The following is a 17043-nucleotide window of genomic DNA, read 5'->3' on the forward strand; positions in this document are numbered from 1 at the left end:
TTCAGGCGACCCCGGGGACCGCTTCTTTCTTGATCCGTGCAACGCCGCGAGAGTCGCTAGGTATGAGAAAATGTCAAATATTGAGGGCATTGTGGAAACGGAAAGATCTAATCTGGTCTGAATGTCACTTTGGTGAGAGCTAAGTTGGCATGGGGGCAGGTATGGAGCTAATCGACGCATACCCAAGGCAGGATGGCTGATCTCACAACATGAAGGCTGGCACCAGTCGCCCTTTTAAAGAGCGCAGTCAGCTGTTGTGTGACCCAATGTCTGACACGGGTATATGTCATTTCTTACGTGCTGATTATATCACAGTTAACGCTTGTATTCTCAAATCGATGTGACCTAATCGCGGCAACAAAGTCTTTGAGACTACCTAAACAGAATTGACATACGGAATGTAGATGTGATGCACCAGTGTCATCCGCCCTCTACCAACTCCAGTCATCATCCTTGCTGGGTGTGAAAGGCCGGCGTGGGCCGGCATGGAGTTCGGACTTTCTTCGGCCGAGACCCGAGAGTGGGGTCACCGGCCGGGCGTCTAGGTACCTACGGCACAGTGCCACCCACGGATCGCACCGCAGACCGGAGCTGGACCCTTCAATCAACCACGCCACCCCGCTGACACACCACGAACCCATCATCGACAACTTCAATTGAAGCAGCCATGGCGAAGACGAAGTCGAAGAAGAGAAAGCAGATTGCGCAGGCCGATGCGCCGATCAAGTTGGCCAAGACGAGCGCGACGACAACGACACCGCCCCCCACCGACAGCGACGGTGACGCCACCTCCCTCGAGCCCAAGAGCTTGCAGACGGTCATCTCGGACGAGGAGCTCGAGATCGCGGTCGACACTCTCAAGACCCTGGCATCATACCCGAATCTGATCAAGTCGCGAGCATGCAAGGACCTTCGTGTCGCCGTCTACGACTTCCGTCAGGCCTCCGCAAGCGATGCTCGTACGTTTTCGCCACCTGCCATCTCATTCATATCAATTGGAACAAGGACTGACATATCGACCCTGCAGCTGGATCGAACCTCGGCCTCGTCGCACGCATCACATCCGCCCTGACCGATGAACGATATACAGAAGCGAGGATTCTTCTCGCCGAAATGAAGATCCGCGAGCAAGAGCCGAAGCTCGGCGCCCTTTGTCGCTGGGTGCGAGACCTGGATGTCATCAGCGGCTTGTCGACGATACCCGGCGGAGACGGCTCCGACATCAAGCGCAGCGAACAGGACGAACAGCGCCTCCGAGTAATCGATGCCATCCTGCGCGTCACTGGCCCCGTCGACGCCAACCCTAATGCTCTGCCCATTCCATCAACACCGGGCATCGCCCTCCAAGAGATCTGGGACCTCCGTCCCTCTACGCCCTCAGAAGAAGTATACGCGTCCGTGCTGGACAAGACGATTTTCAATTCGGCACCGATGTCACTCGCTACCGGTCTCCGTATGATCGAGAGAACACCTGGATCCGACAGAAAGCCCCCCAACCATCACGATGCGCTCCTCTACACCAACGCGCCCAACACGATCCCCCTCGCCGCAGACCGCACCGATATATCATACCAACCACACCCCATCGTCCCGAATCTGGGCGTGATCAAAAACGTCCTCTCTCCAGAGGAGTGCAAAGCCATCATCGTCGCCGGCGAGACCGTCAATTTCCTCCCCGATGCCCCTCTCCGCGAAGACGGCGACATCAGCATTCTAGCCCACAACTTCTACTGGGTCGTGGACCCCCTCTTCCACGACACATTGTGGTCCCGCGTCTCAGCACACGTCCCGGCATCCGTCAAAGGTCGTCTAGCACGCGGTCTTAACCGCCGGTTCCGCGTGTACCGCTACGTCCCCGGCGCAGAGTATCGCGCGCATATCGATGGTGCCTGGCCTCCATCCGATGTCCTGCCGGACGACACGTACGTGTACGACGCCTCCCCCGAAGGAAAGAAGCAGAGTTCGCTGTTCACGTTCTTGATCTACTTGAACGATGAGTTCGACGGCGGAGAGACAACGTATTTCCTGCCGGCAGCGAGAGAAGGGACGTTAAACGCGTATCCGATTAAGCCAGTGATGGGAAACGTTGCCTTGTTTCCGCACGGAGATACGAGTGCGTTGCTTCATGAAGGTACGGGAGTGAGAAAGGGGGCAAAGTACGTTATTAGGACGGAAGTGGAGTACGATGTTGAGCCATCGAAAAAGTAAAAGTTTATGATTTATTAATGACAAACCAAATATCCATACTCCTCGACCTGTTTAGTTTGGAAACGTTGAAAGAATCATCTAATCGAGATTTTCATTCTAATTTCAGGTTGTCCTCCGCTGACGTCAAACTTTGGTCGTAGAAGCCTCCGTTTCTCCTTGTCCCAAGTGGGCCGCGCCAACGACCGTCTCGTCGTCATCCACAAAAGCCTTATCACCGAAGGCGATTGCAATCTCTTCGAGCGTGTGATTCGCCGTCTCGACGTAGTAGAACTTGGCCAAAGCCACTGATATCAGACAGAATCCTGCAATGATGACATAGTAATAGCCTCCAATGCCCGCGAATGCGTCAGGGGCCGACATGCCGATAGCGAAGTTGAACACCCAGTTCGAGCAGGTGGCGAGCGCCATGCCCTTACTACGAGCGCGTAGGGGAAAGATTTCAGCGGGAAGCAGCCAGGGCATAGGACCCCAGGTGAAGCCATAAATGGCATTGTACTGAGAGAAACGTTAGCATACATCGTAGTGTTATGCTAAGGGGGTAAACCTACGATGACGACAAAGGCATAGATGCCATTCGCACGAACGTTGATGTCAGGTATGTGTGCCTCGGTGAAAGCGCAGACAATACTGAGAGCGATAGCCATGAGAATACCTAGATAGTCAGCTTTCCATGAGCAGAGCAATATACGGCGAACTATGCTTACCACCAAGGATCAGCAGCGGGCGGCGTCCCCATCTATCGGCCAGCCACCAAGACAAAGTAGTCGCAGCTACGTAGGGGATCGAGTTCGCAGCAGTGTAAAGCAGCGACTTGGACTGACTCATGCCAGCCTTGGCCAGGGTCGTGGGCAGGTAGAACGAGATGACGTTGATTCCGTTCAGCTGAGCAAACATCTGCGCAGTAATGCCGACGATGGTCCGCTTTCTATAACGCGTAAACATCTCCCTCCACGATGACTGTCCGAGAGTCGCCTCGTATCGAACTGCTTCGCTGATCTCGAGCATGACTTGCTGAACATGTTCAGCCTGCGTGTTACCATCCGGCGTATGCAAATCGGCAACAGTCTGTATGCATTCCTGGGTGAAGCCGTTTCTCGCCAACCAGCGAGGCGTTTCTGGGAGAATGAAGGACATGGCAAAGAGAATGAACGCAAGACCCATCTGGATGAAATAGGGACCTTGCCATGACTCGCTCTTGGGCACGTGGTAGAAGCCGTAGTCGACCCACGTCGAGAGCGCGTAACCTCCGATGAGGAATGTGTATTCGACGCCGACCATGAGACCACGGCGATGCGGTGCGGCAATTTCGGTTTGGATGACGGGGACGGTCATTGACAGAAACCCGACGCCGAATCCTTGGATCGTCCGTCCGGCGATGAATGTTGTAAAGTCAGGTGCGAAGGCTTGGATGAAGGCGGACGCGAAGTAGATGAAACCTCCCAGTCGAACACATCGCTTTCTACCAATCATATCACCAATATTTCCTGCCATGAGAGAACCGATGGCGGCGGAGACTTGCAGACATGCGACGAGGATACCTGTGATTGAGGGGTTGATATCGTCGCTTGAGCCATGGGCGCCTCCGTAGTCTGCGAAGAATCTCTTGAGGAACACGGGGTTGACCAAGAGGCCGGCCACGATACCTGAGCTTTTCGTCAGTCAAGAATACTCAGGAACGAATTTGAACCGATGGACGGACCTTGGTCGTAGCCAAACAGGGCGTCTCCAAGAGAACCGAATGCGCAAGTCATCCATAGCAAAGGCTTACCCCTGAAGGGGTAGCGAGCATGGACAGTCTTCGGCTTGATCTTCGCCTCGAGCCATGAGACGTGCGGTGGTGGTAGATCTACAACATTGGAAACAACAGGAGCGGACTCCAGAAGAGTTGGTGCAGGTGGCTTTTCCATTGCTTCGGTGGTGTGACAAGACAACTTCAATTCGCTGTATTAGGACGAACTCCAGAATACCTACCCCGTGGGGAGAATCTGGGGTTATTTAAAGCATCGACTTTAGAACTCATTCATGAACCTTTTACCTGGAGCCGTCGGAACCGGTAGATGTCTGCAAATCGCGGGGTATGGTCACAGCAGCTTCGTCAACTTGGCACCATTTTCTACCACCCCCACGATTGCGCCAACATAGAAAAAGAGCAACCACAGCCTAATCCCTGTTTTTCCCCGGGCCTGAAATTGTGCTAAAGAATCAGATGACAACATGCCCCTGCGGAGTGAACCGGTTCACAGGCTGAACAGGGGATGGGCGAAGACTTAACATCCGTCGGAACCGTAGATGAGCGTCAGTGCAGTGATTGGCCCGGATCCGTATGCCCACAACATGGGTACCAAGACTTCAAAGCTCGCGAAGAATTTTCCTTTCTCTTCAGTCGTATCCGGTTTACAGAAAACCCAGTTGCCGTAGCTTCAGTGAGTAAAGCCCCGGTGCCGGTGCGGAGTACTGAGATTAGATGGCGCCATCGGCATACGTCGGAGGCCGAGGTCAGCCAAAATTTCAACTGTGTTTTATGCAGCCAGGTGAAGGGTATTACGAAAGTAGAGAATCGAGAGAAGATCCGCGCTCTTTTATTAGGTCTCGGCCTCACCTTGAAAGCGCACGACGTTTTCTGGATTGAAGAATAATCATCAGGAGAAGACTCTGGCCCTGGAGGCTCTGTCCCTCGCTACTCTGAATCTAGCCAAAATGAGTTCACTGGCCAAAATCAATTCAATTTGGGGTCTCTGGGACATCACGGAACTTGGCCGCTCCACGTAGAGTCCCAAAGCCAGAAGAGACCGTTCGCCCCATAATCTACAGCATGCTGCCCTGGCGATTCGGTCGGACCCTGATACGCAGACCCAGCTGCATAACTAATGTGTTGCGATTGACCTCCTAGCAATGCACCATCACCCCTTGACTCCGACGCAAGACCAGGCTCCAAGTACTCAGTTTGGAACGGTGGGATAACTAGCGCAAGTCAGCGTGTAAATATGAGCTTCGTAGAGGAGGTGAAGACGTACTCTGCTGAACCGAAGCCAGACTTTCGTTCAGGCGCTGTGCAAAGCTTGGATTAGACCCATGCCCTTGGTCTGGCCCGTGAACCAAAATATTAATCACGGACTCAGACTGGGTGTGAGACTCCCGCTCCGACATTGAAGACCTGGGGCCAAGGTCAAGAAGAGGGCGCGGTGCCGCCACTGTGTCGGTGACGGTCGAGTTGGAAGCTGCCGTTCCGATCATAGCTTCGCCCTCACGTCGAAGAAGAAGACGGATGAGGTTCTTCAGCACGGCGCTGCTTTGGCTCGACAACGACGACCTCTGACCTAGAAGCTCTTCTAGCCGGAAGACCTTGGTAATTGGCCTTTTTATCCCCTGGGCTTGGTCTGATAGCGGGTCCGAGAGAGCGACCAGAATCAGCACAATCGCTGCGTTGAACATATTCATGGCCACAAATGCTACGAGGTGACTTTCAGTGGCGAGCTGAGTGAGCTGTGGTAGCTCCGTCACGCTGGCAGTTCTGACTGCTGCGTCCCACCATTGTTCTGAGATTGCAGTTGGCTCGATGCCGAGATCCTGATTCTCGCGAGGGGAGTGGACACTGCCTTGGGAGGCTAGGCTATGCGGGCCCCCGTGGCTTGCTGATGGCGAAATCATTTCCGCGACGCTGCTACCATTCGGTCCTGGACTGCTCAAAGAAAGGTGCTCCAATTGCCGAGCCAGGAATGGTCGATGTAGTACGATCAGGAGGTTGTCGAACGTTAGCTGTAAAGACAAAGACTGCAAAAGATGCGCCCGTACACCCCATCCCGTGTTTGATGGGTCGTAGTCCCGCTTCAAGTCGAGGCATAACTCCGGCGGCAAATTGCGGCGCCAGGATGAGAGTCGCTGGATGACGTGAGTGATGAGGGAGCGGTGCTCCGAGTCGAAGTACTGGCATGTTGCGCGTGCCGATAGAGAGCCAAATATTTTCTTCAGCGCTGGTGACGCGATGAGGTATTGCTGTGTCAGCTTTGTCTGATATGGCGAGTAACAAACGCCAGTGACTTGTGCTTGTGTGGCCTCAGAGCCAAAGAATGGCGACTCGCTGAACTTGGCTGGCAGATCGACGTTGTAATCTTCGTCATTTATACTGAGAGGGCGCCCGTATGAGATCGAAGCGAATCTGACCTGTCAGAATTCACCACGGAAGGGGAGAGAAGGATGTTTAAATGCATACCTATCCCATGTGTAGATAGTCCACCACACCCTCTTACGCTCTTCGATGTCATCGAAAGATCCGTCTTTTTGTCCCCGATGTAAACCCAAGGTGTGAGACATCTTGATGGTTGCACCCAGCAGGGCAAAAGACAGGTTTGGTCGACCGTGGTACACGTGATGTGAGCCCAAAAGGATGAGGGTCTGCACCGCTGCCAGGGAACGCTGATCCATGACCTGAACAAGCCGCATTTCCACTATCTTCAGTAAATCATCGCTCCACAGCCTCCAATCTTGGATAATATCGTGTGGACGCTTTTTGGATTGATACCATGCTGCCATACCTAGCACTGTCGACAGCAGAGTCAAGAAAGGTGCTTCAGAGGGATGTGCATAGCCATCTTCAATCGACTGAAGCTGGCGACGGAACTTTGGCTCGTACACGACGAGAGAGAACCAATGGACAGCTTCGAAGTACTCCTCCAATAGCAAATGAATCGTGCCGAGGTCAGGGAAGCGGCCATCGAGAATGGTGGATATCGGGAGACGCTGACAGCCATTCCTTAGGAGAGGAGTCCGGGTACCCGCCCCACCGTCCGGAATGGCTGATGTTTGGTTCTCGTCGATTGTTTGACTACCCAGTCGATAAATCTATTGGGAATGTTTGAGTCAGAAAATTGGAAGAATGGTAACAACGAGAACGCTCCCTTACCTTGCGAGCGATGCCCATTGCAGACTCAGACTCCCCATAATCTAGCGACGGCCAAGAAGCGCTTTGGGTGATCGTTTCTGCAACGTGATCATTCTCGACATTTCTTGCTAGACAGTTTTCCCCCGGAGACAGAGGTTGCTCCGTTGGGAGGCTGGTTGCAGATCGGACATTATGGGTAATCGTAGCTTGAGGTCGTCTTTCGCATGTTAGTCATTTGTGGCCCTCAGAGATTTCGATACATCGCATCCAGTGGTTGGTTGTTTTCTCACTTTCGCAACTTAGATGCGCGACGCTCACTGCGACTTTGAGGTCTCCCTTTTGGGTGTTCGTCCAAAGACGCCTGGTCGCAATCGACGTTGGCTCGTACACATAGCGAGCACGGCCTGAAGGCATCACACTAACACCTATCAGCGATCAAGCACGCTTGTTTGCAAAAGATATCGATAAAACCTACTCTACTCTTGTTCCGACGGCATCTGTTGCATGCGTTAGACACCCGTGTTGGCAGCCGGCGGCTCGCAATGATAGCCGGAGAGCCGTCATCCGAAGCTTGTTGTCTAGATTCCGACATTGCGAAATGATGAGAGTAGCAGCATGAAGAAGACGGAACCGAATGACCGGCTGGTATTACATGACATGGTTTGTGGGTTGGCCTGCATAATCGGTACTGGGCTACTACACAAAGACTAGGAGCGTAATTGAGCGAGCATTAGCCCTGTACAAACGGAACCGAGACCGAGACTGCTGAGCGATCGACATTAGACGCGGTTCCGGCGGCACCCCTCACATCCTTACACTTGCCGCATCAGAGTCCTCTTCTCCAACTTCCTCGGAACCGGCCCACGACAGATTCTGGGTCAAGGGGGAGACTGAGTTGACCAATCATATCATACTCCAAGAGAGGATTCAGTCTTTGGGCATTCACAGCCAACATGCTATGATAAATGTTCAGGTCTCCGCGCAAAGGTTCAAATACTAATCCACAAATGGTCATTCGTCAATCTCCTATCTAATTCCGTTCAATTATCCATGAAGACGAAATAACATCTTCTTACAAACGCACCCGTCCGATCGCCCCCGGCGCCAAGCAGACAATGCCTTCAGAGTGCCCACCCCCCGGCTACAGCCCACGAACGTCGAACCTTTCTTTCGTTCTCAAGAATCCACACGATGTCGAATTCGTCGAGCGACCGATTCCCCAACTCTCGTCACCGATGGACGTGATAGTTGCTGTCAACTACACTGGGATATGCGGCTCCGATGTGCATTACTGGGATCATGGGAGGATCGGCCACTTTGTGGTAGAAGAGCCTATGGTCCTAGGCCACGAATCATCTGGAACTGTGGTCGAAGTTGGTAGTGCGGTGACGGGTCTTCAGCCTGGTGATAAGGTTGCTATCGAGCCTGGCTATCCGTGTCGATGGTGCGCCGAATGTCTAGCAGGTCGTTACAACCTCTGCCGTGACATGGTGTTTGCGGCCACACCTCCACACCATGGCACGCTCACCGGCTTCTGGGCCGCTCCATTCGACTTCTGCTACAGACTGCCCCAGAACGTTACTCTCGAGGAGGGCGCGCTTATTGAGCCTCTGGCAGTAGCGGTTCACATCGTAAAGCAAGCTCTGCCAACGACGTTTCCTGGGGCAAGTATTGTCGTGATGGGAGCAGGCTCGGTGGGCATCCTGTGCGGCGCAGTTGCCAAAGCCTTTGGTGCGACAAAAGTTATTGCCGTCGATGTGATACAGGAAAAGCTAGAATTCGCGAGGGACTTCGGCTTCACACACGTGTACTTGTCCCAACGGATCTCGGCAGAAGACAATGCCAAAGCCCTTCTTGACCAATGCGGTCTTGACGGAGGCGCGGACATTGTCATTGATGCAAGCGGGGCGGAAAGCTCAATTCAGACCAGCCTTCACGTCGTGAAAGCTGGAGGCACTTACGTTCAGGGCGGCATGGGCAAATCTGATATCAACTTTCCCATCATGGCCCTATGCCAAAAGGAGGTGGCTGCCAAGGGTAGTTTTCGGTACGGGCCTGGTGACTACAAACTTGCTGTTGAGCTGGTGGGCAGTGGCGTAGTACAGGTCAAGAAGCTCATTACTAGTGTGGTGGACTTCAAAGATGCCGAAAAGGCATTTCGCAGAGTAAAAGAAGGCAGCATAGGGAAGACTCTTATTGCAGGTCCGAACGAAGTCTCTTTGGCAGTACATAACAAGAACCATACGAGTGTTCTCAAGTAGGGCCAGTGGTACTTAGCTTCGAGGTCATAGACATAGACGCAATCGAATAGAAGAATCAAGTGAATACAGAGTCTTTGAGAGCATGACCCGACGAAATCTGAAGCAATTTGTGGTGTGGGCGTTCCTTTCGTTCGGTGGGTCTGAAGTCAATCAACGAATTGAGCATTCGGCCAAGACAACTCCAGGCACTGCCATAGGCACTTGACATGCATTGCAATCTTTAGCCTTTGATTTTTTGTGATCTCTTCAAAAGGAAATGTAACAAATTGTGAAAAAAAAACACAAATGATCCAAGCATTTCGTACTTACTGGGCAACAGTGGAGACAGCTGCGCTGTGCCGTAGACTTCTATGCATCATCGCGCCAACGAGCAAGAGGGGTCTGCATCGGCCATTTGCCCAGATGTAGATCCTTTCCTCGCTGGGTAATAGAAGGTCACCCCATTCCAGTGTGATGCCAATTCTTTGGTATGCATACTTGAACCAATCAGACATCGTCACGGTGACCTTGCTGCCACGGCGCCCACCACAGCATGGTATGTCTGCTTTGCCCGACTGGAGTGCAGAAGACGCTTTCCTCACATAAGAAGGGCATCACAACCGCTCATATAAGCATGGGTTGTGTCCAAAACCTTGCTGGAAGAAAAGCTACACCAGCATATTTTGGTTTTGACGGTTCTTTTGCAACATCATCGATATGCCGAGAGTCGAAGAGTTTCAGCTCCATCCTAGCGGGTGGGAAAATGACCCAGATGAGGAGCGTTTCAAATTGTCTACGCTGGACTATTTGTCAGCGATGACTTACAACAACTACGCATTGTTCTTCAGACTCAATGATGAACAAAAGAGGTAAGCATTGGTGTATGCTGAAGAAAGGACGTATTGTCGGCTCTAACACTTCAGTAGTCAAGTTGCGGATATACTGAAAAAGGGCCTGGAGCGGACACTCAGCCAGACCCGGCACCTCGTTGGTACCATTGAGAAGGAAGAAGATGGTCACCACTCTATCGTCAAGACAAAATCCAGCACTGTCAAATTGGTCATCCAATATCTCGACTCTCCTCAGGATGGTTTCGGTTCGTTCGACGACATTGAAAAGGCGCACTTCCTGTCAGCTAAAGTCGGAGACATCAACATCTTGAGCAACGCTCCTATGACTTACGGCGAAAAGCCAGAAGCTCATCCAGATAACAGCCCCGTGGTTGCTTCTTACAAGACTAATTTCATACCGGGCGGACTCATTTTCAACATGCACTCCCACCATTACAGTAATGACGTTGTAGGGTGGGCAAACTTTGTGAAACAGTTGGCGGATAACTGTTACGCCATGTTCAACGATACCGAGCTTCCCTCCTTCGACGCCAGCTGTTTGGATCGTAGCCGCTTTATGTCGCCAATGGTGGCAGAAGGTTCTCGCGTAGATGCACCTGTTCAGGCCGATCGCCATCCAGAACACAAGCTCTCTCAATGCTTGATCTTCCATCTACCCAAGAGCAAAGCAGCAGAGCTCAAGAAGGCCGCTTCACCCAGCGACGGCTCTTGGATATCCACGTATGACGCCATCTGCGCTCTTACTTGGCGCGTCTTCTCAAAGATCCGCCAGCCCTCGTACAACCCGGATCCGGCTTCCTATCCAATCTGGGGCGAGGGTGTAACCATGAGCAAGCGCCTGACCAGCCCCATGATGCCGCCGCGCATGCAGGGAAACCAATTTTTCGCAACATTGTCAACACTTTCCCCGATCCCACAGTTGACCACTGCTGAGATAATTTCGGATGCTCCTCTATCCAAATTAGCAAAGTACACACGCCAAATGACGAATGGGGTGACGGAGGATTTGCTGAAAACGGCCCTGCAGATGCTGGCACCTACTCGGAATAAGGCGGACCTGTCGGTTCGCGTCAACTCTTTCCCACCAATGACTGTAGCCATGACCGATTGGCGAGACGCGGATGTGTGTTCAGCCGACTTTGGCTTTGGAAAGCCCAGTGCCTTTCGACACTTATTAGACACCATGGCCGAGGGATTGGTCGTTGTGTATCCCCCCCATCGTGGACCGGCCGGCGAAGACGAGGGTATCGAGCTACAGTTTGCGTTCGAAAAGGAACTGGTTCAGAAGTTGGTGAACGATCCGGAATGGAAGAAGTATTTCGAGTTCAGAGGTGTTGATGCCGAGGAGACAACCCCACCACATGGCGTCATGGATTTTGCTTCACAGATTTAATGCCGACGAGCTGGTTCGCAATCGTCCACTTGTGGGCAAGCAGACTTCAATATGAACAGTTGAAAGCCAGACGGTAAGTGATTCGTCTATTCTTGAAATTTGGAAGCTTCTCATTAAGAACTGTTGGACGGTCTGGGAACATATCATCAACTAGCGCAAGAGTAGGCTCTATAACGAAAGAGTGTGTATTTATAAATATGATTCAGCGAAAGGTATTGATCCCATCCATAAACGCCAACCGCCCTATCCAGTGCGAATCCCGCACGTATGCCACCGGTTCCCAATGCAAATTCTAGCCAATGCCCCGTCATGCTAATGCCCGCTAAAAACAAGAAAAGCTACAGCCCCAAAAGCACAACCAAACTCCACATTGATAGACATCCCCCCTAAGCGGATTTACTGAGTAGCGCCGAAGATCTCGTTGAGGTCACGCTTGGCATTGCGCTTGATGCCGCACTTGTTCAAGCAGGCGTCGATGCCGAGAGCAATGTTGGCGGGGATGTGCTCACGGAAGCTCTCGAGGTCAGCGCCGTCAATGGTCTGGACACCGCCAAGAGTAGCGGAGACGACATCCGGGCGCAGGTTGAAGAAGGTCTGAGCAACCTGCTCAACACCGGGGTCGACATTGTTGAAGCCGGCAACGAAAACGGCGTCCTCGCAGTCGGGGTTGAACTCCTGGTGGATGGCGCCCTGAGGGAAGACGGACATCTGGAAGGTGTTCATGGTGTTGGCGATGGGCTCAACGCCGTTCTCGACCTGAAAGTTGGTGACGAGACGGCCCTTGACGATGACATTGAGCTCGGTGGCCCGGTTGTGGACGTGGGCGGTGTTCATGCCGCAGGGGCCGAGAAAGCCGAGAGTCATGGCGGCGCCGTTGCCGATGAGGGCGGGGAAGGTCTTGGCCGTGGCGGAGGTGGAGAAGCCGCCCTTGCCGCGGGACTCGGAGCCCTCCGGGGCGCCGGAGTCGTTGAAGTCGAAAACGAAGTCTCCGGGTTGGTTGAGGAGCTTGACGCGGTCTTGCTGGGTGGGAGCGGTCATGAGCTTGGTGATGAGGTCCTGGTTGCCGGAGCGGGTGTTGACAGGGACGATGGGAGGGAGGACGTCGTCGATGGAGCCGCCATTGTGGCCGTCGTGAGAGTAGCTGGTGTTGGCAGCGGGAGCCGAGGACATGGTCTTGGAAGGGGCCGGGGCAGCGAGGGCGGCCGCAGCGAAGAGGGCGGAAGACAGGATGATGGAAGAGTGCATCTTGATTACTGTTATTGTTGATTTGGTAGTGATAGTTGATGTAGTGTTTGACAGATAGGAGATCCTGACTGACAAAGGAAATAAGGAAATGGAAAAGGAAAAGTAGGAAACTGGGAGCTGGTCTGTAAGTTGTTTGCTTGCGTTGATTGTGATGATGAGGAGAGGTAAAACGGGAATAGAGGTTCAAACATCATTATTATATACATGGAGAGGCAAAGCGGCGGAAGACTGTTTTCGATAATCGTAACCGTCTATTTTCGTGGATGCTGTGGTCGGTGCTGTGCCTCCTACGATACCCGGCACCGATAATCATCCACGATGTGTTGTGGTGTGGAGTGTGATGTGCGCCAGGCATCCTTCATCTGCAGTGCACCCGGGAATGGCATCAAGCTTACGCTGGGCCGGTAATAGCAACACCCACCAACACTAGGTCAGCACAGCCTGGCAAACTGCAGAATGGAGGGAGATACACACTGGGACTGCTGATGCTGAATGAGTTGGAACTGGCGAATCACCGAGGATGCGGGTTTCCTAGCGCATCTTGGCGCTGATGGGCGACAGGGATTGACGTTCGTTGGGGGCTGTCCCGGGCAGTGTTGTGCCAACTTGCTGGGTTCACCGCCGAAAACGACTTGGAGGGCTGAAGACTGGGTTGGTTGGCCGCAGCAAACTGGCTGATCCGTCAGCAGGCAGCTCTGGTTGTAAGGCCAGTCAATCTGGGGAAACTTATTTCCTAGGTTGGTGTTTTTGATTTCAAACTTCCTCCACGTGGCATGAGGTAGGCTTTGAAATGCTAGCTGCGTCCGAATTGCCCGGAGGCTGACAAGGGATTCATCGTACACGCCCATTAGATCATGTTTCTACCGGCCTGATTACCATGTATCTGTGGCCTTCGAGAGTCCGAGCGTGCTCGCCACATGGATGAACTTCAGACGGCCAGAGCTTGTTTCTAGAAAATGGGATGACATTTGGAACGAAACTTTCAATAAAGCATCAGGCTTAACCTTGAACAGCATAACGAATCTGTACATTTCCAGCTGCAGTGAGGAAGAACTTTTGACCAGGCACCCGCAGAACCAGTGAGGAGAAAACCGATGAATGATTCCATTGTCTAAGCCACGTAGCTGCAGGTTGAATCCTGCCACTGTCAACCGTGGGAGGTGTGAGCTGCTGTCTTGTAGAACCACATGTCTACAAGTCAGCACGTGCAGTCTACGCAGCCTTCAGCCCATATTACTGTGCTTACTTCAGGCTGGAGACAAGAACCCCATCCCGCTCTCGCGTACATGAAGCTGACAATCCCGCCGCCGATAGTGCTTACAGCGCCTTGCACAATTACAGTCTAGGGAGCTCCGGGCATGCTCATATGTTGCCTCATCAATCATTTCAAGCCCAAAGGCAAGCCGACTGCGGCAGGAGACGTAAGCTTAAAATCGAATCCTAAGCTTGGCGACTTAATGAAAGCTATTCCTTCAAGAGTCGGACAAATACGACGGGAAAAAGATTCATCCTCGGACTGTACACAGTAACCAAAAATTGATGTTTTGGAAGACTGCCGTCCAAAAATATAGGCTATGTAATCTCACAACCAGCAGATTCACTTCCAGTGGCGCAAATCGTATGACGAATCAGGATTGACCCCTTGTTCTGTGGAATCATTTCCGTTGTATTACCCCTTCTGGACATTAGCTGCCTACAGCGCACACTATTCCATGATATTCCTTCTGACTTCGACTACCACCCATAGAACGCTAGGTCATCTCCTGTCCATCCAATCTCTTCTTAGTAGACATAGAAGTTGGTGGCATTGGGGTCCTCCCGTCTCTTCTTGTTGTTCGTGCGGATCAAAGCCCACCTCATAAACCAGGCGCAGATGACAACACCGATGGAAAAGCCAATGCTAGCGCACATGGCTGTTAGGAATCGAGGGGAGTCAGAATCGGGCCAGAGGTACGGCGTGTAGATGCTAGCTGCATTACCCAACGTGTTCGCCATGGCAATCGCAACGGCTTTCTTCTCATCAGTCTGTCCGAGAACGGAGGAGGTCCAGCCAAGAATCAGGTTATTAACACCATACGTCGCGCCAACGAAAAGCATAATACCAGTATAGCGCACAGCCATATTAAGAGACGCGACGGACATAATGAAGCCAATACAGACAATAAGCTTGCTGATCGTGATATGCCAGGTGCGCTCGTTGTATTTTCCGGACGACCAAGGTACTAGGACGGAAAAGAAGGCCGAGAAGACGTAGGGAGGGCAGGTGAGAACGAGGGTGACGGTGGTGTTGAACTTAAGGGTCTTAACGACGGTGGGGAGGAAGTTCTTGAAGCCGTTCGCGGATAAGTGGAGGTTGTCCATAAGGCAGAAGACCCAAGTGCGCCAGTCCATGCAAGCCTCGCTGAGACCCTTCCAGACGGAGGTGCCTTCGCGACGGTCCGTCGTGTCGTTGTAGATTCTGGTGTGGGCAAGTTGGCGTTCCTCCTCGGTAAGCCAACGGGTCTTGAGGGGGCTGTCGGGCAACAAGAAGAAAGCGAAGAAGGCGACGAGAATCGAAATAGCGCCTTGGATGATGAAGAGCCTGCGAGAAGATCTGTTAGCCCGAGGATTCTCATCACAAATACCACGAGACATATTCTCAGACTCACCATTGCCAGCCGTGGAGGCCCCTCATGCCTTCCATCTCAGAGAAGATAGGGGCAGCAATCAGACCCGAAAATGCGGATGCAGCCATGTTTCCGGTGTAAAAGATGGCCATGCGGCTTGAAACCTCCTTGCGCGTGTAGAACATGGAGAGCATGTACAAGGCCCCTGGGTAGAACTATCTCACATCGTTAGTCTATCGAGTCGTTGTGATTACAGCACGAATTCATCACCTACAGGGGCCTCGGTAATTCCGAGAAGGAAGCGGCAAACAACCATGGTGGCGAAGTTGTGGCATTTGTATGTCAGCAGACTGACGATGGACCATGCCATCATGAAACCAGCCATATACCACGATGGTCGGACTCTGTTAAGGATCATGTTGGACGGGACCTGACCGCAAAGGTAGCTGCTGAGAGTTAGACAGTCCGACACGTAATTTCAATGTACATAAAGCACCTACCCGACAAACAAAATTGATACGCAAGTGTTGTACTGCTGACCAACCAGACCCAGGTGGTCGGCGAGTCCGTTGAGCTTGCCGTTGATCATGGCGTTTCGGTCCAAGAAGTTGAGAAAGTACATCACCCAGAGGATGGGCTGTGCGAGGGCAAGTCAGTTGCTACTCAGAGATAAAAACCCGTGGCCTTCAGAGCAACATACGAGGATGTACCAGTCAATCTTCTTCACCAGCGCAATCTCTCTGGGGTCGGTCTTAGTGTGGGCGCCAAATTCATCCACCTTCTCAATGGCGGGCTGCTTCATGAGCGCTGGATCATCGGTTGTAAGGACATGTTCCATCTGGTTGACTCCGACCTTGTCCTGAGGCGAATCGGGCCTGCCGGTGTGGACGTTGGTCGCCATCTCGACGCTTGGCGTTGGGGAAAGTCCGGTCAAAGAGGGCAAGACAAGCGGTGCCTGTAAAAAAGTCCAACAAGCCTGGACAAACTTCCAGTCTCGAGCTAATGGTGCCGGTGTAACTGCTGTCGACAACAGATGCCTAAGAGATTCGCAGGTTGAAGGACGAGGTAGGATCAGAAACCAGCTGGAGGCAGCTTGGATATATATCCCCATGTTTACGAACCCCATCCCGACCAGGCCCATGTATATCCACCGTTCGCAGCCATCGCGTCGGGTCCAGATGAACGGCGTTAGGCCAGCTTGATTGGTGGAGTCGAGGAGCATCCCCATGGGGTAGATGGGGTACGGCAGCTTTTCCGCGAGTACGGAGTGCGGGGAAGAGGAGCCAGCCAAGACCTCTTTTAAAAGGGCGTTCACATCCCGAACTAGAGCAAACGCCTGAGGTGCAGATGCTAGAATCCCTTTCACGGCTCGGCGGTCGGGGTTGGCATCTACAGATGGTGCAAGGCATCTGCGAGGTCATCTCGTGAAGGCTGCCATTGCTCTCGCCTGAGTTTTGTTGAGAGACAGCGCGTTGCTCCATCAACGATTTGCATTCCAGATCATGTAATACATTGTTCGACTACAGCTGGGAACCCTTACACGGGTTTCGCCCTCGACAATGAGACACGCAAATGCCTCTCAGTGCCACTACTTCTTCTCCTAGGTGACAAGTTGAAACTA

The 17043-nt window shown here is 52.6% G+C and overlaps 7 protein-coding genes across 7 annotated transcripts; 3 read left to right on the forward strand and 4 right to left on the reverse strand.

The window, feature by feature from the left end:
• Nucleotides 1–667: 667 nt before the first annotated feature.
• CGCA056_v006250 (uncharacterized protein) lies at nt 668–2208 on the forward strand (the record flags this gene model as incomplete). The annotated part of the gene is made up of 2 exons (XM_037321501.1): nt 668–959; nt 1028–2208. The coding sequence occupies 2 exons, from the start codon at nt 668–670 to the stop codon at nt 2206–2208; spliced, it is 1473 nt and encodes a 490-aa protein (XP_037179885.1).
• Nucleotides 2209–2331: 123 nt separating this feature from the next.
• On the reverse strand, nt 2332–4115 carry ecdD-5 (Major facilitator-type transporter ecdD; the record flags this gene model as incomplete). Its single annotated transcript, XM_037321502.1, has 4 exons — nt 2332–2703; nt 2757–2860; nt 2913–3851; nt 3908–4115. The coding sequence occupies 4 exons, from the start codon at nt 4113–4115 to the stop codon at nt 2332–2334; spliced, it is 1623 nt and encodes a 540-aa protein (XP_037179886.1).
• A 1134-nt stretch (nt 4116–5249) lies between these two features.
• Nucleotides 5250–7126, reverse strand: CGCA056_v006252 (putative transcriptional regulatory protein; the record flags this gene model as incomplete). Its single annotated transcript, XM_037321503.1, has 4 exons — nt 5250–5256; nt 5324–6364; nt 6419–7047; nt 7109–7126. 4 exons carry the CDS (start codon nt 7124–7126, stop codon nt 5250–5252), a joined length of 1695 nt encoding a protein of 564 aa, XP_037179887.1.
• A 1076-nt stretch (nt 7127–8202) lies between these two features.
• On the forward strand, nt 8203–9348 carry xdhA-4 (putative D-xylulose reductase A; the record flags this gene model as incomplete). Its single annotated transcript, XM_037321504.1, has 1 exon — nt 8203–9348. The coding sequence occupies one exon, from the start codon at nt 8203–8205 to the stop codon at nt 9346–9348; it is 1146 nt and encodes a 381-aa protein (XP_037179888.1).
• Nucleotides 9349–10044: 696 nt separating this feature from the next.
• easC-2 (Acyltransferase easC) lies at nt 10045–11571 on the forward strand (the record flags this gene model as incomplete). The annotated part of the gene is made up of 2 exons (XM_037321505.1): nt 10045–10196; nt 10254–11571. The coding sequence occupies 2 exons, from the start codon at nt 10045–10047 to the stop codon at nt 11569–11571; spliced, it is 1470 nt and encodes a 489-aa protein (XP_037179881.1).
• A 396-nt stretch (nt 11572–11967) lies between these two features.
• SR1A-2 (Spherulin-1A) lies at nt 11968–12816 on the reverse strand (the record flags this gene model as incomplete). Its single annotated transcript, XM_037321506.1, has 1 exon — nt 11968–12816. One exon carries the CDS (start codon nt 12814–12816, stop codon nt 11968–11970), a length of 849 nt encoding a protein of 282 aa, XP_037179882.1.
• A 1782-nt stretch (nt 12817–14598) lies between these two features.
• Nucleotides 14599–16323, reverse strand: prlL-22 (MFS transporter prlL; the record flags this gene model as incomplete). Its single annotated transcript, XM_037321507.1, has 5 exons — nt 14599–15397; nt 15465–15637; nt 15697–15868; nt 15923–16059; nt 16123–16323. The coding sequence occupies 5 exons, from the start codon at nt 16321–16323 to the stop codon at nt 14599–14601; spliced, it is 1482 nt and encodes a 493-aa protein (XP_037179883.1).
• Between the last annotated feature and the right edge of the window lie 720 nt (nt 16324–17043).

Source organism: Colletotrichum aenigma (assembly GCF_013390185.1).
Source record: "Colletotrichum aenigma strain Cg56 chromosome Unknown KSG_Cg56_contig04, whole genome shotgun sequence".
NCBI classification, from domain to species: Eukaryota; Fungi; Ascomycota; class Sordariomycetes; order Glomerellales; family Glomerellaceae; genus Colletotrichum; species Colletotrichum aenigma.